The sequence below is a fragment of the Zonotrichia albicollis genome, chromosome Z (genome assembly GCF_047830755.1).
Source record: "Zonotrichia albicollis isolate bZonAlb1 chromosome Z, bZonAlb1.hap1, whole genome shotgun sequence".
Taxonomy (NCBI): Eukaryota; Metazoa; Chordata; class Aves; order Passeriformes; family Passerellidae; genus Zonotrichia; species Zonotrichia albicollis.
The window spans coordinates 3,145,332-3,167,970 of record NC_133860.1 but is presented as its reverse complement, the minus strand read 5'-3'; the positions used below and the strand labels follow the sequence as shown (position 1 = coordinate 3,167,970).

The 22,639-nt window shown below is 38.0% G+C and overlaps 1 protein-coding gene across 1 annotated transcript; it reads right to left on the bottom strand.

Annotated features, from left to right (window-relative positions):
* Positions 1 to 3,517: 3,517 nt before the first annotated feature.
* ANXA1 (annexin A1) lies at positions 3,518 to 19,876 on the bottom strand. Its single transcript, XM_005489628.4, has 13 exons — positions 19,736 to 19,876; positions 16,169 to 16,247; positions 13,816 to 13,909; positions 12,943 to 13,037; positions 12,115 to 12,228; positions 11,439 to 11,529; positions 10,400 to 10,479; positions 9,407 to 9,463; positions 7,998 to 8,091; positions 7,362 to 7,457; positions 6,314 to 6,372; positions 5,311 to 5,433; positions 3,518 to 3,895 (listed from the first exon to the last, which is right to left on the bottom strand). The coding sequence occupies exons 2-13, from the start codon at positions 16,232 to 16,234 to the stop codon at positions 3,836 to 3,838; spliced, it is 1,029 nt and encodes a 342-aa protein (XP_005489685.1). The 5' UTR covers positions 16,235 to 16,247; positions 19,736 to 19,876; the 3' UTR covers positions 3,518 to 3,835.
* Positions 19,877 to 22,639: the final 2,763 nt, after the last annotated feature.

Genomic DNA, 22,639 nt, shown 5'->3' with positions numbered 1-22,639 from the left:
AATCATAAAGTAATAATAAATGAAATGTGACAAATGTAGCATTTCCAGAATATTTTATTTAACAGTTGTGAAAGAATTAGTACTATTTGAAGGAATGGTTTTCCAATATATTTCTTTTCCTGGTGAATATGCAGGGTGACTTTAATTTACATGTTTGTGTCAAAGCTGTGGCCTCTCATTAGCTTTCTGTTGGTAGACTACACGTGCACAATGATTTAAAAAATCGTATTTCAATGTTCTTGTTGCCTTTCTTGTGACCCTTTTGTCTCCCCAACTCCCACCAATTTGCAAGGAAACTCTCCTCATGAATTCCACTATGGCCTTTACTGTAAGGTATTTACTGACATCCCCCTGACACTTCCTCTTGATTTCACCACTGACCTCCCCTCCATCGCCTTTAAATGGCTGGATGGCCATTCCCATCGAGTGGATCACCATTCCTCACACATTTGAATGCAATTCAAATTCTAATGCACGACTTTCCAATAAAATCATATCTTACTGTCTTTGAAACATAATAGGCTACATTCCTTCTATTCCATGTTCACACCTGATCAAAGGGTTCTTTATTTTTGCAGCTTGTTATGAAATATCTGCCCCCTCTCAGAAGGACTATTCATAAATCGTGTTTCCCTAAAATAGAGACAAAAAATCCAGCACTGTGCCCCAGCAAACCTTCCTCTGGAAAGCCTGAATAAACACTAAGAAGTTCTTTACAATACTGTCACAGTTGAATTTTTGATTTTGAGATAACTTTAGAAAAATGTCTTTTTTATTTTGCCGTTTTTATTTTTCCTTACGCTAGTGCTTAATATCTAATATTGTTTGGGAAAACTGCAGTGAGAAAATTTGTAAATATACTTCCTTGGTACAAATCTGTGGACTTTTCCCATGCTTGAACTTCAGCACAGAGAGAAGCATGCTTCTGAATGAGTCCTTAGGGACTTATTAAAATTCACTTGCAGTGATTTTATGTGGCATTTTCTCCTTTGATGCAAAAAGATAGGGACAAAAAAAAATCAAAACAACCTTTGATTACTAGTCTTCTGTGGTAATCCATCTTAATGACCATCTGACAAAAGCTAGCATATTGTCATGGTTTGAGAGGAAGTGAGTTTTCTGGGATGCTGTGGCCACCAATAGGTGCTCAGATTTGAATATTGGCACCAGGTGTGGCCATTGAGGATATGGTGTGTTCTCAGAGGCACCTGGTGTGGCCTCTGAGAACACAGGGGTTAAAAGCAGAGAACTCTCAGGAAAAGTTTCTCTTGGGTTCCAGCGGGGAAGAGCTCACCCCAGCCCAGCGGCTGTGCAGCCATCTACCCCAAGGAGAGAGAGAGGGAGAGAGAGCGAGAGAGAGAGAGAGGGAGCGCGATGGTGTCTGTGCCAGTGCCACCTTGAAATTTGATAGCATGGCCGGCCGAAAAGGAGAAGGGGCGGTGGGAGGTGCGGTGAGAGGGTGCCCGGCAGAGCAGCGTGGGAGCTCTGGACAGGCAGAGCCTGAGATTTTTAACCCTTTTCTTGGATGATGGAAACCTTACAAATGCTGATCCTCCTGGAGTTGAATGAGGAGAGAGATAGAGATGAGATGAGGTAAGAGGAAATGGGCCACGAGAGAAGTGGAGAAGCATCTTGGGTGGGAGGAGGTGATGGAGTGGCCTTTGGCTGGACTTTTCTTGTACAGCCATGGATGGAACCATTTTTTCGTGTGACAGAGACTGCATTTAGGGGAAGGCAATGGCTTGGAGCCAAAGGAGTGCAGTGATGTTATGTGAAAGAGTGCATGAACAGAGACAACGGGGGAGGAGGGTGGTGGTGCCCTCGATCTTCAGTGGAAGAAGAAGATCTCTGCTCTCGAGGCCCCTCGACCCCAGGGGGTGAAATCTGGGGGGCACAGGTGTCCCAAAGGTGAGAGACTGTGCTTGTTTTTGGAACTGGGCAAAGCACCCTTAAAAAGAGAACCCTAGAAGCAGCTCTGGTCCATGTGCAGTGGTGAGAGCACTGGGCGTGGAAGGAAGAGGTCACGATGGCAGATATTCTCCAGGCAGTGCAATGAGTGACATGGAAACACATGAGGTTTCAACTGTGTTTCCTGGGGAAGCCTACAGTACAAGGACTCCTCTCCTCTTGATGAACTGAGAATTGATTATCTAAAGGGCGGTGATGGACCCTGGGTTGGTGATCTGAGGGATGTAAGTACTTGAAATTTGGTGGGGGGAGGAGGAAATGTTTTTGGAAAGTTTTCATTCTTTCTGTGTGTTTCTTTTTACATATAGTTGTAGGTTAGTTAATAAAGTTTTCTCTTCTTTATTTCTAAGTGGGGGCCTGCTTTGCTTATTCCTGATCACATCTCACAGCAGACACCAGGGAGAGGGTATTCTCATGGGGGCACTGGCATTGCACCAGCGCCAAACCGTGACACATTTGTAGACTTTTACTTATATTTCATCACTGATGCTGTTATTAATTTTCATTGAAAATTAAGATTTTTTGTGTTGATCCATTTAATTCTATCTCTCCCCTTTACTTTGCAGTATAGCTCTTTAAGACAAGGACTGTCCTTCTTGTTGCCAGGAAATTATCCTTCCATTTATGTCAGCATATCTAAAATTCTTTGGGGTTTTTTTTGTTTTGTTTTTCATTTAGAAGCACCTCTCATTTCTACTCAGAGCAGTGAAATACATTTCTACTTCTGGCAGTGAAATAGATGGTGCTCTGTTTCACAAGCTTTAACCTCAGTCCTATTTTTTGCAGTATGAAACTTTCCAGACTATAATAAAGGGCTGCAATTTTCCATGGCAATAAATAGATCACAACATTTAAAACAGTTGTGAAACAACCATATGAAAGAACCATATGAATGGAATTTTCTAAGTAACTTCTGTTTTTTAATTGTTTAAGGAAGTAGTTTCCTAACTGTACAGAAACTTTCGCCTCTCAGACAAGAGTGAACATCTAGGGGGACTGAGCTCACATGCAGTAAAACTGTGATATCTCCTTGATACACCACTACACAAACCAATCTGTCCTTTCCAAAACAATCAGCATTTGCATTTTAGAAGTAGACAAAAATAGACTACAAACAAAATGCAATTACCCCTGACTAAGATGCATACATACTTTAAAAAATAGTGAAATGCCTTAAAAGTAGGAGAAGTGCTTCAAATGCAGCAATGCACAAACATTTCCTCTGTTGTCTGGCAATGCCCCTGTAATCAGGTAACAACTGTCTTCATACTACTAACATGTTTAACTTCTCCTTTACTCTAAATTAAAATTCTACATGCTCCCTCATTCCCATTTTGAAGTTGAATAGTTAGGCTGGGCTCTCACAAAAGACACATTTCGGCTGAAACCCTGTTGCACTCTGCCAAAAAGAAATCTTGTGCAGATCAGAGCTGTACTTGATATTACTACATTATTTTTTAAGCTGTTTAGTGATTTTCCCCCTTACACACACTGCACTCACATAACTTGAGATTAAATGCAGAATAGCAGCAAAGGATATACAAAGTTACACATGGATGAAATTTATTTTTAAAAGTTTATTTGCTTAGCATAGATGAAAACTTTACCATTCTCATAAGTAATCATGTGAATAGAAACTTAGGGACATTCTTTCACTTAGGATAAATAACGGCAACCGGAAATAATGATGCTGTTCAGAGCAAGGATATTGAAATAAATCATTCTGGATTACAGGTTTTCAACATAATATGTATGTACTAAGTGCATTCCACAGAAACCTCTGTGTGTAAAGCCTGTATTTTACATAGACATGCAAATATAAAGATTTTCAGCAACTGGGCTTGAGTGCTTTTCAGGAACATGAAACTTAGTTATCACTTCCACATAAAGCCACCAGGATGGTTTCATAATCCCCTTTGAGTTCATCCTGTAAATTTAAGCATGAAAACCCGACAGTTGTTAGAATAATGGTCTCAAGTAAAATAAATTTCAATTAACATTCAATATACATTGATCAAATATCAGTGCTCCACCTATATAAATTAATCCCTTGATAAAACTCAAGTTAGCCACAGACTGAGCTGGAACCAAGCACCATCACTGAAGTTATTTGTATGATCTAGAAATAAATATATGCATTTCCAGAGTGGAGCACAGATAGACGAGGCCGGTAAAAATGTTGAGAGGTTTAGTGGCATAAGTGAGGAAGAGATGCATAGAAGAGTTTTATCTAAGATTTACTCTAACTAAAGGGAAACTTTCTTTCTTAATCAGCGGTGTCTAATGCTCACTAATATTAAAACACTGTTTATACACATTGTGTCTAGGAGCATCTCAAACAAAGGCCAAGAGTGCAGTGATACTCTGCTCATCATGGGATTGCTTGTTCAACTTGGTAAAAATGGATAATATGCATTAAGTATGCAGTGTAATTATTACATGCACTTCTTGTTTTCTCTAATTTTAATGTAGTTTTCAGATGTATATGAAAAGTGTAGCCAAGCTATGCCTCAAGACATTTGGATGCAATCACCACTTTGGAACATGATGAGGTGGTGTAATTACATACCAAATTACAGGTAATACACATGCTTAAGGAAGATTTGAAGTGACCTATGGCACCAAACTGAAAAAGTAGCTGACATCAATAAAAATCCAAAAGGCATTTTCATACATATAGGGAGTATGATTCTACTCCAATCAAGACATCTTTTTTTTTTTTTTCAGTAATGTCTATTACTCTCCACAAAGATGCTTTGCCAGTTTAGCTTTCTTCGAGTCCCTCGCCACTTGAATTGTCTGGAAAATACATTGGGTGGTCAGTCCCTTTTAACAAAATATTTCTGTTAGTTTAACTCATTTACTTAGGTCATAGGGGAAACAGGCCAAATACATGTTAATAAAATTAAAAATTCATTTGCTGGAGTACCCTAAATGTTAAAAGCCAATATCCAGTTGAGCCAAACACCTCTCTTAGAGCTGTCATGGCAATCATCTCCACTCTCCTACCAAGGGCAAGAATTTGGGGATATTGTACTCTCCTTTCAGCTCTTGGATGCTACTGTACGGTGATATCCTGAGACTTGGATTCTAGTGTAAGGTGATATCCTTACAGAGACATTCATCACTACTAATTCCACAGCTCTTTCAACAACGACTTTGACCTGGAAAAGCAATTAGTCTCCCAGCCTGTGGGCCATTGGAAGCATAAGGTATTTGTCTACAATGAGCTGTGCAGGACAAACTGGTGACTGAGGAGCAGAAAAGTTAACAGATCTTTCCTGGACTTCAAAAATCATCTGTCTGCTTTGTGTTTCACGTGTCACGTGGGAGAACACCTACCATGATGGCTTGGCGGAGGGAGATGCCATACAGACTCTTGTAATAGCCTTTGATCTCATGCATATCCACCTCATGGCGCGAAACCATGATTCTGATGAGGTCTTTGTGCCGGGTCCCAGAACCCTGTTAAAACAAACAAAGAACAGGGGAGAAAAAGGAGGGAAAAGAATTATGCTACTTTTATCACTGAAATACTTTTTGATCAAGTTCCTTAGGTTAATCCATCAGACTTCTTCATAGATGAACATATCCCTTTCCTTTTCCTTTAGTATCTCTTGTAACAGGGAGGTATCATATCTGCCCTATGAGCACAAAACACACCTGATCGGCTACCTCCACCCTGTTGTTTTACAGTTTTTAGTATTTTTAGACATTTCTTTAGCTGTTTCCTAAAAACAGACATGTCCTTCACTGTGCTTGCTCGACATTAGGGACAGCCTAGACTTTACTGCCTTTTTAAATTACTCTTTTAATAGCGCAGTGATCTGCATTTTCATAATGTTTCAATTAATTTTTCCCATATGGCTCCTAACCAAGTCACAGGAGTTATGACAATACCTATATACTGGACTGTTTCATGATCATCAGCTGTCTCACTAACATGGGCTCCAAACTTGCCAGAAGGATCATGAATTTCTCTTTATAGATTATCCTTCCCAATCACAAGTTTCCTGCTAAGATCTATAACTGCTCTCCTTTTCCCTTCTTACTATAATTGTTGTTTCGTAAGACGGGTTCCAGTCTGCTTCCTGTCCCTGTAACAGTAAAAGATATGTGTGGATGGACAGATGCCCTCCTGAGCATATTACAGCAAACAGACAACTCCTTCAACAGAAAGGCTCCAGTTTCAAAGGAAGGAATAAAAGGAGAGAGAGAAATACTCTGAATTTCCCTCTGCAGGCTTTTTCTACAACAAAGGGCCTAGAGACCTCTAGCTAACTTTTTATTTTTCAGCTTATAAAGCACCTCATGTTTACAAAGAGATCATCTTTTTTTAGATTACCTTCATTGCCAAATGGAGTTTTTCTGCAAAGAAAGCTGGCTTGCTTGTGGCACACTTTACTGTAATGAAGCAATGAGACAAAGTCACTTCCGCTATACATGTAATAAAAGTATAATAAAACACTTTCAAAACCCTCTCATTTTTCCTACCCACATACTCTATTTATGTACTTCTTTATTACTTTTCTTCATAATGTATGAGGACAGTAAGATCCTTTCCACTGTTTACTCAGAAAGCAATTCAGTCAGGGGAGAATAATTACCATAAAAACAACACATTTTTCCCTAGTTTACTGCCCTAAAATTAATAAAGGTGTTGCAATTCCCAAGAAGAAAAATGTGAAAATATTTATGCCTCCTATAGCAGAGCTGGAAGTTGAAATCTGATATTCTGTAAACCCAGTTGTCGTTCAATTTTGATGTTAAGAGCAATCTGATGAAAATTATTGTTTTATCCAAAGTATATTTGACTGTGATACAAAAGCTAAGAACAAGATGAGGGCCCGGTTCCCAATCACATCCCTGATCCACTGGTAAGAGGGAGTCCCTTCCTTACCTTACTGTTCATGAACAACAGTCACTAATTTTGTATGAACATTTGCTTGAACAAAACCACTGAAGGAATGTTTTTTAATGTTTTTAATAACCAGTATTATAAGTATTCTTGCAACATGAAACTTAGAGAAGAGTGGCTTTGGTTGAAGACGGGTTTAAAACTATTGCATTTTTGATACAAACTGTAACTGTTTTGACAGCATTTTTGGCATACGGGTTTCTTTTAAAGCTATTGCTGTGTTGAATAGCTCATCTCTTCCCATTAAAAGACCCTTCCAAATATTGGGAGAGGTATTTCTACTCATTCATCAACTTCAACTTATTTTAGGTGTGTCAATTAAATCACAAAGACTAGATTAGACTTTACAAGGTATTATTTAGCCAGCTCAGTGAAGCAGGGTAAGTACAGAACAGTTTCTGATCAGAGCAATTATGGCAAAAATAAAAGGTTTAGTCAGAACATACAGTAGGTTTCAATGTGCAGAACCACTTACCAAGGGCAGTGAGGCAATTCTCAATATCACCTTTCAGCTCCAAATCCAGTACCTTGTTCATGTCATGCTTGCTGTATTTGGAGTACTTCTGAAAGACTAAATAATGAAAAGAACAGTGTTCTCCCTGCTCTGTCTCTGCCCTATTCTGTCCTCACTGCTGCAGCAGAGGACTGTTTGTGGGTCATCCTTCTCACATTCTTTAGACAGCACAGTGTAAAGAGCAGTGTAACTGCATGCCAGGCACTGCTGATAGAGTCGGCATACGGAATGGGACTTTGGTAGGATGGAAGGGTTCACTTCCTATTAGCTGGAGTAGGGGTGGCCAACTGACTGGCCCAGAGCCTGTGACACTGTGTGATAGCCCCCTGTCTAGGGGAAACTGGCTAAGAAGCAAGACTGCTTTGGGGAGCTGCCATTGCTTGGCACTGTAATCACAACCCAGCTGAGACTTCAGATTTTTTAATAGCCTAAATGATATTGCTCATCTCTGCTACTGAACAAACAGCTAGGCTGCCAACCACACCCTTAGTCTGCAGGCATACTTCAGTGTCTGGATAATCTGCATCTTCTCTGAATTCATGAGGAGACAATGTTCAAAAATCAACCCAGAGAAGCACGAAGCTTTGTTCAACTTACCCCTTCGAAGATGCGGGTAGCTTCTCGTAGTAAGAACAGTCACAAACACACCAATATCTGTTCCTTTCCTTTTCTCTCCTGCTTCATACAAGGCCTTTCATAAAGAAAAGAAGGTCACAAGGTCAATATCAGAATAGTAAAATTCAAACAGGAATACTGTATTTTGGGGGCCATTGCTTGTTAGTAATGAACACTGGCCCTTGATCCCATCCAGATCAAAACTCTACATCAGACTAACTCCAGCTCTGTCAAATAACACTTCATACTTCACTTATATCTTAGTAGTACCTAGAGAACACTATGCAGACAGAAAACATGTTTTCAGACATTTCACAACCATCATCTAGCTTTCCTGGGTGTACTACATTCTTGAACAAAGTTATTTTTCACTTGTCATGACAGCAGTCTGCACGAAAGCCTCAGGACTGGTAGGATTTCATAACACTGACTAAATTATCTCTGCAACTATCTGGTGCAATATGTAGGAGAAACATATCTATTAAGTACTTCCTCATCTTTCCAGGACCCACTTTTACTTCCAGGGAAGTAAAAAAATAATCAGTATCCTCAATTTTCCTCACCTCCTCAAACCTCTCTAAGGGTAAAAATAAAAGACCTCCACAAAGCATGAAGATTTAACACTCTGCATCAAAAGAAACAGTGATGAACTTCTGAACTTAGGAAAAGTATTAATTTACCTTCATAACCAGGGCTTATGACAGAACTAAACTCCTTATGTAACAGGAATTAAAGCAGTATTTCTCAATGGCCTTTTCTTGGCTGTGTTTTTTTTAAAAATCAATTTGAAGTCATCTAAACTTAAATTGTAACTGTGATGTAACATTTTGCTGGTGAAAACTCAGCAAGGAATGCTGAGTTTTATCAAGATTTTAGCGAAGATAGTCCCGCTAATTTGGAAGAAGAAGAAGATCAGATGCTTATTTTAGAATTATTGAGAAAATGACTGTGAGGTTTACCAATAATCTTGAAACATCCATCACTAAAAAGCAATACCATTATCTAACATACTGTGGAGTTCACAATGGCCAGTGTATGGTAGCTGATCTGAATATAGATGAGCACACCCTTGTTCCTTGATTCAAGAACTCTTTTATACAGAAGCAAGACTGGGTCTGATTCCTCCACCTGTTGACTTGAACTTCAAATGGTCTTCATGCTTTTCATTAACTAGACGAGGTCCTGCAGAAATGTTTCTGAAGCTAGATATAAGGGTGAAGATCTAATTTCCGTCATATAATTAATTTTCATGAATTTTGTAAAATACTATCTCCTCAGAAATGATTGCTATATGACATTGAAGTCTGTCAGGACTGCAATGCAGAGGGTTCAGACAGCCAGAGGAATCTCAAGAAGTCAGAAGAAATTCTGCAAAGTGCCAATGACCTTACCCTGGCATCATTGTCAGCAAGCTCATCATTCACGTGAGGGTTTTCACATCGGTCACCCTACATAAAGAAATAAATAAAATTTCACTGGTATTCACAATCATTCAGTTCACTAAAGCTCAACATTTGAGACTTCTGCAGCACCACTCTCATACATAATCCAATACATAACTGGAAATAGGTGCTGTTACATGAATCATCCTGTGAATAAAACTGTTTTATTTGTAATTAGAGAACATACTTCTACAGACATCAGTGACTTATTCCTTAATTCCTGCCTAAAAATCCACAGGAAGTATTTGTTTCTTGACATAAAACTACAGGCTTCAAACCTGTGACCTGGTCCCTGATGATCATTCAATAGACTCCTTTCAAGTTGATTTGAAATTTAAAATGGGAAGTACAAACCATGCACATGGATGTATCAAAAAATCATCCTGTATGCAAGTACAAGATTCATATACATACGCTCAAAAATCAAATATTTATTCATTTTAAAAGGGTATTTTAATTGTGAAGATCCAGTGTTGGAACTCATCTACTTTTGAATGCAAATATACGAAATACTTCATCTACTTGTTAACTCCCTGCCCTTGTCCCATTATCTAACTACCAGAACATTCATTAACAAGAAAGAAAAGAACTTTATTTCTCTAATTTTAAAAATATATTCTTTTTCTAGTCAATTGACCTGACAGTATGCCTGTTATTTTTTCTAGTGCTTAAATATAACACAAAAAAGTCTTAAAAGCATAACTGATTAAAAAGAAATATTGTTTTACAATAAAGTTTTTAAAAGGCATTTGAGATAAAATCTCATTATATTTTGTTTAAGGACAGTTTCTAATGGTCTAGGATTTGAGAGTTTAAAAAAAGCAACATAAATAAATAAATTTTGCCTAAATCATTATTCATTACACATCTCTCTAAGTAGTCTTGAGAACATTGATTTTTGATTATAGATATTGTCACTCAAAATGCTTAAGCATAGCATACCTTGGCTAGAGCAACCAAAGCCTTTTGAAAGTCTCCAGATGTGTCAGAGATGATGTCTTGTGTCAGATCTCTCTTCAGCACTGCAATCAAATAGTTTATTTTGAAGTTATCAACTAAGTTGTCTACATAATCCTTAAAGGTCCCATCAAACCACTCTGTGATCTTCTTCAGTACTTTCTTAATTTTCCCACTTTAAAATGCCCACTAGAAATATGGTTTTCTTTTAATTTGGTTTCAAGTAAAGGAATTTATTTATAAGATGTCCTTTAAATCCTGAGATGTGCTTGAAACTGGAGGTTAAACCTAAAACGTGCTGACAAGTGTCCTTCTCTAAGGTCTTGTGGGTAGCACTGTCTTGGGTTTCTGCTTGTAAAATACACAAACCTTGTTTTGAGCCTTTTTCTTTTACATCCTTACTTCTGGCTGCTCTTATCAGTATTGAACTCAAACACAAAATTCACCCAAAAAATCAAGCTTTTAATATAGGCATCTAAGAAGAAATGTCTTGGTAAAAGTTACCTCATAATCTCAGAAAACAGGATTCAATTAGACAATACATAGAGACACCACATTACATTGTAGTAATTTCTTCAAGTGACTTCCCCCTGCAGTTCACTGGCTGCTCCTACTGCTAACATGTCTGTGTTGCTGACTCAGTAAGATTTTTTTTTTCAAGCCTATGCTTTTATCTTAAAATATCAGCCAAGGTTTAGTTACGGGTGAAGAAAAGCAGCTTGTCTTCGCATGCATCCAAGAAAACATCTGAATGTATGACTCCACAATCCATGAGACCACCACAATCCCAGCAGTGGTGATGTATCCTTTCCTTCACTATTGGGATTGACATAGTTCAGCAAAAGTCACCCTGATCTCCCTCATAGCAGCCCCGTCAAATTTTTGTGAAGCTTCATTTGCCTCCCATTTTGTTCTCAGCTCCTCATACTAAGAGAGGTTGTGAACCCAATGTGTCTTCTATAGGATTATACAATGGTATAACTTCTTTCTTGCTTCTTAATACTTCTTTCTTGCTCTGAATTACCTTCTTTGTAGTATCTGCTGGCTTCTCTGATCTCTTGGTTGTTTCTTGAGGCCAGAATCTCAATTAAGGTATCTTCATCAGTTCCAAGCCCCTGATAAAAGTGATTGAAGTTTTAGAGATGTTATTCCATAGAACAAACTTAAAATTTGTAACAGAAATAAGATGAAAATCATTGGCTTGGCTTTGAAGACACCACATGGAATGAGAAATAAAAATTAAACATGTTTTGCTTCTATATTATGTAATTTCAGCTCTTTTAGAATTAAATTTTTATCACATTCAATACACTGGTGTCAAAAGGAAGTGCTAAAAGGATCAAACAGTGCACATGAAATATAAGAATGTAAAATCTATGAAGAAAAATCTATCTTCCCTTTTTTCTTTCTCCTATGTAAACACTAATGTGCGTGCTATGGCTCCCATTAACAATCAGTTTTCAGAAGGCAAGAAGGAGTTCATTCTCTCAAATGAATCTCCTCTAACTCTGACATTCAGCAGGGATTACTGGGTCCTGTTCTCATAAACTGAGTTGCCAATACAAAAATTTTATTTAACAAAATGAAGTTAAAATAAAGATAATACACAAACCTTGAAATCTATGTCCAGTGTTATTTACAGGCCTTGATCAGTACAAATGTTCTCTAGCTAGGAAAGTTCTTTGAAGATTTTGCCTTACCTTCATAGAGGCTCTTAATTCTTCAGCATCAAATTGAGCTGGAGTTTTCAGCAAAGCCACAGCAACATCTTCTAGATGGCCTTTCAGAGCTTTTTTCAAAGCCTCCTCTAGACTCTGTTTCAGGAAGAATAAGAAAGACACCAAGTTAATGAATGGTGGAAGTGTAGCTGGTGTTCAGTCGCAGTCCAAACATTAGTCTGGCCTCTGATCAATCTAAGTCTACATCATTCCTATATATAACAGAAAGAATTATGAAGCCCTACTTCAAGTTTCAAATTTGTCACATTTGACACTTTACATTAATTTAAGTGTCAGGCAGGGTTTTTCAGTAAGTATTCTGGAGTGCTTTCACACACTGCAGTTCAACTGCATTGAAATATTTACAGCATCAGAAGAAGACTCTCAAAACAGGCTGCTCGTTCTTCAGAGAAGATAATGTCATATTACTCTTACAATTATGGCTGAGTTGTTTGTTTGTGTAACATTTGAACTCATTGTTTATTGCATAAAGTTTGAAGTGAACATATGTAATATCACCCTAAACAAAACCACAAGTTCTGAAGGTAAAGGCTATATGCTAATTTGACCTAAATTTAAGTGGGGTGAAAAAAAATTAAAATCTGGTTTATTCTACTGTCTATCCAAAACTGTTCTAAAATCACTAGAAGCCCTTCCCTGTAACAGCACTGGTAGGTTTGTGGAAGAGTGTTACGGTCCTACAATTCTCCTATCCTACTCAGTATTCTATCTTTGCTCATCTATACCATTTGAGCCAGGAGAAACTTTGATAATCTGAGTGAAAATTAAGCTTGGTTTGATATACTTTACCTTTCCTTTAGCCTGCTGATAGGCAGCTTTGATCTGCTGACGCTGAGCATTTGTTCTCTTGGTCAAGATGTCAATGATGGTGCCTTCATCCACACCTTTAAATAAACAAAAAAAATTCCAATATATTGAAAATATATACATCATTAAGCCAGTTAAATTATTTTATCTGCTTTATTTCATATTATGATTTCTTGACAAACTCAAAATTCAACCAAAGGAAAAGTTGTTATTGTCTACAAACTAACAAGATTAGTTATGTAGCTAAGAAACCAAATAAATAGATCCATGTAGGGCACAGAAATTTCATACAAGAAGTCTTAGACTGTTCTGAGTGTAGATCTTCAACTAAACTGAAAAAACCCTAAAAAACCCCAAACAAACAGAACCCACATTGAAAAGTAAATTAGATGACATTCTCCTTTAATCTCAGTAAGTCAAGCTGAAAAATCTTTGGAAGCACAAAGTACCAAATGTGATTTTCATTAAAAGTGAGATATGTAACGGAAGTATACAATATATTATCAGCATAATCATTGTCTCTTGCAGGAATTCTATGGAAATCAAGCCAAAAAGTATTAGTATGGTATGTTGCAATATTATTTCCTTCCCTAGAATTTACATTTTTTCAATCCTTCCTTCAACATATTCAAGAACTTTAATATAGCATTAAGATCTGAAAGCATAATACAAAGTCAGGCTATCAAAGAGTTGAGATTCTTCACCAAGTGACATAATTTAATGTATTGCTAAGCTTTTAAAATCATCCTCTCCCACTTGTCACTGCCTCTTGCTCCCATATTTTATTCAGTGCTATTCTCAAAATTTTCTAAGGAAGAGTCCTAATGTAGTAAGTTAAATATTTACTCCTCTTACCTTTTACAGTAATAGCTCTGTCCAAAGCAACAACATCAGCTGATGGATCAAAATTTGGGTATGTCTGTACTCCACGGATACCTTTTGAGCTCTTCTGCAGACAGAAAATAAAAAGTAAAATTTAAAACAGAAACAAGAAAAATATTGCTCTTATCAAAGAATATTTTTAGTCTAGAAGCAGTTTTGAATGCCCAAATAAACTACGCATTTGGGATTGCCCTTTATCATCAGGGAACATACAGCTTTGTAGCTAAGGTAATTGAACAGGTTCAATAATGGACATGCATTGGATCTATTCCTTTCACAGCTCTCATATTAAACAAAAAAGTATTTCATAAATTGGTTTAGGTACCTGAACATCTATATCTTAGTGTAAGTTGGATTGCATAGGAAAATAATTAACTATCATAATTAGGAAATTATGCTCAAATTTTAAAGACTCTAAACACAAAATTAAATTCTACAGGCACTTCCAGTAAAGTGTTATTTTCTTTGCTTATCTTATGCAAACTGACTGTGTTATCACATTGCAGGTGTCCTCAGCTGATTCATATCTAAGCTTTCAAACATTTCTTGCATTCAGGATCTCGGGTGCGTGTCCAAGCCTAACCATGCAAGGAAGTGGAGACCTCTTGCCCAGCCTCTTTGAAACTTTGGACACAAGCCACAGCCTTTGCAAAACATTGTCCACTAGCTGATTTTGGTGAATCTGCTCCTACATGGGCACTCCCTAGTCAATGTCTGAAGATCTCTGGGAACTGTACATCAGATCATTTGGCTTGTCCTATGTCAGCAACGTGACACATCAAGTTACAGGTAGGACTAACAGCACTAAATAACTCATACAGCACTCACCTCAACAGCACCAAATAACTGATTTAAATACTATTAACTGATTAACTACTATTACAGAATTATAAAATGCTCAAAGATTCTTGGAAGAAAGATTTATAGAAAATTCCCATTGTTGTGATATGCAATGAGGTGTCTTATTAGAAGACACCACTAGTTTAGCTGGATGATTCAGAATCTCCTATAGTCTTACTCTTGTTTCAAAAACTAGTATTTCAAGTTTTTTTAATCCTTTGCAATCAAAATAAAATACCCCAAAAGAAAGGGCAAGGTTTTATGAGTACATATTTTACATACAACAGTTTGCATTGAATTTTGTACACTTCTAGCATCTGATAACTAAATGCTCGTCTCCCTACACAATTGTCTCACTAGGAGTTGTAAGAGAGCAGACAGACTGCTTACTTAAATCTCTAGCATTGAGATACTTAAACGTCATATTTAAATATCTTATTTAAATCTGGGCATCTTTAGTCTCCAGCATACTTTTCAAGAGATCACAGTGTCTTGTCTGCTAAGTCAACAAAGGAGTGGGAGTGTCTCACTGCCTGTTTCTCAATCTTGCAGGCTAGATTTGTATGCTGGTTTCCATGCCAAACTTATCTACCAGCAATACAGAAGTCTCTGTAACCACTGTAGCCAAGAATGACTCAGGACCCTGGGAATGGAATTGGAATAGGACGGTGGAGCCAAAGGTTTGTGCACAAAATGTTATGGAGTGAAATTACAAAATCTGCAAGGGCCTAGAGCAGAAAACTTTTGTTTACAGAAATTTGCCCTAGAAAATTTTGTTTTCAAATTGTAAGTTTTTTTGGGAACTTGTGTGATTTCACAACGTACTGCTTTACCTTTGCTTTCATTTCATATCTCCACCTCATTATTACAAAGATTCTCCATATCATCCTAGCACAGTAACTCTTGACTCCTCACAACCTATCTCTCCCTTCTAATGTATAACCATACTCATTGAGGTTTTTTATTTCATGTTATGGCTTGTTCAACAATGAGCATGACATATGATATGAAAGCTAGGATAAATACTAGTGACTTTACTTCCTCCTTTACATTCCTGGGTTCCAACTCATGGCTTCCTAGACCTCAGCCAAAGAGTCCCTGGTTTTTTCACATACACTACCTGGACACGTTCATACATGTTCACACAACTCAGCATCAGATTAGTACATTAAAGAGGCTGATCTGAGTCAGTCAGTGACTGGGAAAGACAGTTTAATCACACTAACTAGCTCTGCTGAGGAATTGATAACTGGACTGAGAGGTGCAAATAAGGGTAATTTTTCATCCTGTAGCAAACTTCCTATATTATATGGTTACCTTGGGCTATAAACTGCAATAAAATTAGGTTCTGGTTCTAATCTGCTAGAGTTTTGCCATTGTTTTCCCTCCATTTGCATGTTCAAAAGATGATGTTTGGCTGTCTTTAAACCACTTGTAAGACTACAAGCAAATAAACATGGTGGTCTCAAAAGCTGATAATACTTACAATACATTCCTGCTCCTGGTTGTCAATGAACCATGCCTGCTTCAGAAATTCTGATACCATAGCCATGTTGACAGAGTTTCTGGGAAGAGATGCATCAAACAATTTATCATCATTTTCAGCATCAGTGCAACTCAAGATTTCCTACCCTCAAAACCACCTCTCTAGCACAATGACCTGTCGTGGTTGATGTCCCACATGGTAACTGGCCTGTGCTATTGGAGGCAGGTAACTTTGATGTTTCATGAGTGATGTGATGCTCCACAGCTGCTGGCTCACCCCTACATTCCCAGCTACTTTCAGAAATTTTAGATAAGAACAGCATTAGTACTATGTATGTGCTTATGGTAATACACTAGCATTAGCACTTACTTACAAAGGGAAGTTACCAGAAACCAATTAGTTTATGTATCATCTATGCCCATTTAGTTTGATCATTTTGAAAATCACTGGTAAGCAAGGGTTCTTGTCCCATAATTTACAGACGTAGAGTTCTTGTGTATTATGTTAGGGAAAAAGAAATGCCTTGTTAATATACTTTCATGTAATTTCCTTGACTAGACATTTTTAAGCAAGATGAGTAAATCTGGATAGTTTAATATACATTGCTCTTTTTTACATATTTTCTACAATTTCTACATAATAATAATAAATCATTATCAATTTAAGAAGAGGAAATAAAAATAAGTTTTGCTTTTTACCACTCAGAAAGAAAATCCACTCAGCTTTCCCAAAAGTCACTATGCAGAAAAGGAAAAAATGAGAGGTGATGTGACATTACTCAAAAATAATGAATAGGTTGCTTCATAACAACTTCTGTTGCTGGTGTGGGGAATATTCTGTTTGTTAACTGAAATAGTGAGGAAATAGAAAGAAGAAAGAAATGTTTTATCAAATAAAGTTATTCAAACTGGATTTTTTTAAAAAACTCTTCCTCAGCAAGCTCTAGGGAAGACTTGGTTTTTAAGCATACATGTAAGCAATGACTAGAGATAGTGTTGCTGAGTAAACAAGACTGACTTTGAAACCGGTGTTAAAAAACAAAGTTCTGTTTGCAGTCTTGGAGTACAGATCATATACACAATTATAAAAAATTATGTTAGTTATGCTGCTAACACATCCTGTCTGTCCTGTAGGAAGGACAGAGACCAGCCAGACTTGATACAAGTTGAAGACCAGGGAGTGTAGCTGCAGCCCAGCTCTTTCTTTCCTTCACAGCAAAACTGTAAAGCTTGCTTCTGTACTCAGCTACCAAAAAAGTGACAAATACCTCACACAGTCTGCCTGCAGCTCTCTCCAAGGTAAGAGCCAGCCATATTCTCTCTTCCCCAAAAAACTCTTGCTTTTGTTTCCTTCCCTCAGGAAGGAATTTAGCTCTGCCTGTGCTGCCAGAAAAGCTGAAACTGATTTAAAATCTGTATTTGTATGCTATTTAGAGTAGGTCTCAACTGGGTAAATAATGGACAGAATATTCAGTCAGATTTAAGGATCAGCTTTTTTGACCTACTATTTATTCAGGACCAGAAAAGGATGCTCACATCACAATTGCAACCTGCACTTTTCTCAAGCTGTCAGAGTGACTCCTGCACCCTTTTGTGGACTGAAGTTAGCAGGGGCAGAGGAAGCAGTATGGTGCCCAAAATTCTGCTGCATTTTGTAGCAGCACACATGGAGGCCACATGCAGGGGATGGGAACACTTCAAGTCTCCGTACTGGGTACACTGAGTCATCAAGGCTGGCATGTCCTGCTATGCCTGCTGACTAACTGATCCACAGAGCAGAGAACCACTCCAAACTAAACAACAAGATTCAGTCTCCCAGCACCAGATCTGAGAAGAAGTGTGTTTTTCCTGATAAAGTAACCCTATTCAGAGAGAGCTAGCTTCAGGAAGCACATCCCTTTCTTCTACATATTCCCACACCCACCTGTGACATCAAGCTCTAAAGGTTTCCATGCCTTTGGGGCTTGCTGAAGCAGAAGGCTACTAGACTACACTAAATTGGGTTTATTAAGCTTCTAAAACTTCATGTCTTTTCTGGCTTAAATGATACAGTGAGAAAAAAAGTCTGTGCCTTAAAAACTTTTAATTTTTTTTTCTTTTGAAATAAAGACACTGGCATGCAGATCTATCTATTTCCATCTAGTAAAGAAATAATGAAATTTTAATATAAGTCAAAGTAGCCAACAACCTTGGGGGAAGCTGAAGACCTTAGTCTGCTTAAATTAGCTTCGCCAGGTAAGAAACCAACTTAATATAAAATTCTTCTTCTGCTTTGAAAGAAACTACAGCCGATAAGAGAAAAGAAGACTGGAATCTAGGAAGACTGCCAGTCCCCTGATGGAGGCAAGGTCTTGCCCAATACTTTGTTCTGCCACTCTAAAAGGCAAAGAGATCATGTCAACAATACGTACATTTAGGAGGGATACATTCAATCCAAATACCACTTTAATGTGGTATTAAAAGGACTAAAGCTACTGATTCCCAGTTGGAACGACCAACATCACAATGGGATTGCAAAAGCAGACAGACATCCAGACTTAAAGCCCTAACTATTGCTTCACAAAAATCACCACAATATTGCTTTCTACCTGGCTCTTAGTCCCCTGAAGATGCACCCTTATACAGGACCAATAAAATTTTTAACATTTTGTGAAAATGCTTTATTAAACATATTTATATTTTAGATTTAGATTTTTACACAACTAGATTTTTACACTACAGTCTGTGTCAAATGACAGCATTTTTATATGCTTATTTAACCATATCATGAAGCATGTTAGATGCCTGGTTACTTTCAAAGGCTCAGTAACAAGATCTTGATGTAAATTACAATCATGTCACCCAGTAAGAAAAATAGGCAGGAAATCTAATATAGTCATTTACTTTGCAGTGGAAAATCTGCTGAATATGGAAACATCAGAGAGAAAAACAGCCTCATCCTTGTAAAATTCTATGGAAAGATTTAGCAGGAAGAACTCCAGATGATACAGCTTTTACATGGCTTTTCCAAGTTCTTAGTCAGAAAAGTAGGATTTTGCTCTTATGTTTCTAAAACATTGGTTTGATTTCTAAAATTTTATTTCTATTTTGATTTCTAAGAGATTTGATTCTCATCACTTTCATGAACAATGACTCCTCTACAGTCAGAACAAGACTTTTAACAAGCAAACTCTTGGTAAAATATCAACAGCTGTTTCTATTTTTCATGTTTACATACACAGCACAGTAGTTTTCTAGGAACTCTGGTTTTACCACAGATTTCCATAGCAGCCTATTAAAAAGGCAAAGAGAAAGCATACGAAATGGTCTACTCCAAATAAGTTTGCTTTTGAAGATTTACCCATTTTTTATTCCCTTTATTTAATTGCATTAAATAAAAGCAATCATTGCCCAAGCCCTTGTGTAAAATGTTTTAGAATGGAAAGAATTTCTCCTGCCCGCACCCATCTTTTTCCCTGACAACTAGTCCAACCCACAGAAAGTTTGCACCAGGTCACTTGACAAATTCAGCATACAACTCCTAAAGTGCTGGGTCTACAGAGAGTAATAATGAACTACAAAATCCTACCTTCCTCCTCACGAGCACTGCCTCGCAGGGCTGCACAGTCCGGAGCAAAGGACCAGAGGGCTCTCAAAGCTTTTGTAGCCTGTGCAGGAAACTCCACCCAGCAACCAGTGTTTCCACAGCCCGAGTAATCATCTGCAGCAGCTAGGTCTGGGTGCCACCCAAAGTCGAGAAACATTAGGAAAAAAAAAAAGTCATTGCGAAACTATGCGCTGGCAAAAGTATGAGCAGATTTCAGAAGGGAAAAGACAGCAAATGAGCAGGGTAGCTCTCCTCTCCTGCCCTTGCCACATACCCACTTTTAATAAATTGCCATAAATGTTTTGGAATCACACGATTAAATATTAAGAAAACAAAATTTGAGTAATTCTCTTTGCATTTTAATGTCTGATATAATTTCAAAAGTGAACATATTAAGATATATCTTTGCTCAGTGAAACTTTGAGAGAAGAAACAGTGAAGAGTCAAGGCAGCATCCTCACTTAACTGAGATCCAGTGGCTATCAGCTCTGCAGCTTTTGCCTGTGGGTCCATGCAGAAATAACCCAGGAATAAGCCATGTCTAGTATTTAATTAAATAACTTTTTCTTTTCTTGAAAAGAAGCTCATGGAAAAAGGCATATCTAATATAAGGGAAATAATTGGTACCTACATAATTAGAAAGAGATTGAAACAATCAGATTAATCTCTGAAGTACAAAGTAAAAGTGATTTGCCAAGATGAGGGTATGTTTGCTAGAAGTGGTTTTCTGCAAGCACTTCCTTGCCAAGCCAGCACAGCACACCACCATCACTAACATCTCAGATTGGCCTGGAGCATGATGCCCAGTGAAGAAATACCTATTGCTGAGCCAGAAGTGTTTGCAGTGGGCAGATAGGGCTCCCAGCAGACTTTCATCCTCCTTCTGCTGACAGGCTGCAATGCACAAGTACCCCCAGTATGGCTGATCTGCCCCACATGAGCATACATGAAATGCAGTCTGCCCTTGAAACCCATGTCTAACAATTAATTATATGAGCAGAAAGAGAAACAGACTGATGGTAATTATTAGAGGAAATTCTCACAAATTTCTCAAAGGTTAAATAACACACATGGATGTTCCAGCATAACTTATATCTTTCTCTATACACCAAAATGTGTGCTGCTCAGAGTAATCTTGAGCTCATCACATTCAAGGAGGTCCCCATCCCAGCAGCCTAAGGAGAGAGTCTCCAGGAGTGCTAAGGACATAGCAGCCAGTCCAGCCCAGCCCCAGGACCTGCCCTCAGCTGGGGGCTCAGTCCTTATTCCCCCCTTGAGTCACTGCCCTGCTGCCTTACAGAGGCTGGGAGTGAAAGTGGGGCATCCCCAGCCTATGGACTGATGGCCTGTCACATTTCCCACCCCAGAGAGGTGCCAGATGCCTGGACCTGAGTACCCCAGGTCTTCTGCTCCTCCTGGGGTGATGGGATAGGAGGGGCTGCTAGGCCCTGCCTGCTGACCCCCATGGGAACACTTCTGGTCCTCAGGGAGTTCCCAGCCTCCCTGATTCTATGAGAGCAATTTTCTCTTTTGCTTTGTTATTTCCTTTCCCCCTGTGCATTTAATATATCATTTGACAAAGGTATTTTAGATGTTTTCAGTAAACTGAATAATTGAAGGGGCCTACCAGATGAAAATGATACTGAGCAAGCTGTCAGGTGTATGTTGATTTGTTTATTTAATTATGATGTGTGATGTACAGATTACTCTAGCCCACCCAAATTCCATATCAGAATGACACTGGCAGTTTTATTTCACTTGACTCAGGTATTGGCCAGAATCTCTGTTTTTACACTTTCTCTGGGACTGTTTCCCCTGTCTATTAATGAGCACAGCTAAGGGTAGGAATCAGTGTGCAAGAAGTGCATAGTAAGACACTCCTCCATGCTGTTGACTCTTTTTTTCTAATATGGTTTTCCCATAATCAGATTACTACCCTATTTTTATAATAGTACTTTTTAATACGATTTTCTGATTTAGTTCTTTTGTTTTTTGGGCTTTTTTCTAAATCTAATTCTTTTGTCTTTCAGGCCCATGTTTCCACCTTCAGAGTGATATGACAAGAAAGTACAATGACTTGTGCTACTAGTCATAGAAGAAGTTGTTTGCATTTGCTTTTCCTTCTTAATGGGTGGACAGATGCTCAGTTGACTCACTGTCTTCCTGGAGCTCAACTGAGTCACTATCTGCACTAGAGTGTTCTATTGTACAAAATGCTGCCACCTAAAAAAAATGCAGTTTTGCATTTGGATTTGGATGGAGCTCTTAACAATTGTTTGTTGTTAAGTTTTTAATTGTTACTCTGTCATTTGTTTCATAAAGCTATCACAGTTTGCATGTTGTTTATTCAGAAGTGGCAAGGCATGCAGCCACTTTTGTAGACATTCAAATGCCTCAAAAATGACAAAAATAAGTTTATTTGTTTAGAACACTCAATGCATGGAATGCAATTGAGAGAAACAGAAGTGTTCAGTGGAAATAAAAAAGAAAAATAGTCACTTGATAACTTGCCATGTTTGGCCATGCCAAATATTTCTCCTAAGGCTAGTGATTACTCAGCTCAGTTGGGAAGATGGGATTTCCCAAAGAAATCCATCCTACACAAAATGACAGGAAAATGAGTCAGGAATTTTCAAGGAGTTTGACAGCAAGAGCAGCAGAACTTACATCTATTTCAGAGGCTGCTAGCAGCCTGCTTTAACTCTGTTTTTTTTTCCACCCAAAGTGCCTTAAAGAAGAGTTAAGGCTGGAGAAATTTAGGAAATGATGATTCTACCTCCCCAAAACCAAATACTGACCTTCAGACTGCCTATGAGATAAACTTTAAGAGAAAATTGATGCTCACAAATTGCACAGTTATGAAATAACATTATTCTGAGGCAGCTA

What these genes read in the sequence shown, in the direction of transcription:
- ANXA1 (XM_005489628.4), bottom strand. Translation starts at nt 16,234, where the DNA reads ATGGCTATGGTATCAGAATTTCTGAAGCAGGCATGGTTCATTGACAAC. An exon ending in ACCAGGAGCAGGAATGTATT is followed by an intron (nt 13,910 to 16,168) that starts GTAAGTATTATC and finishes TTCTGTCTGCAG; the next exon opens with AAGAGCTCAAAAGGTATCCG. An exon ending in TTGCTGACAATGATGCCAGG is followed by an intron (nt 8,092 to 9,406) that starts GTAAGGTCATTG and finishes TCTTTATGAAAG; the next exon opens with GCCTTGTATGAAGCAGGAGA.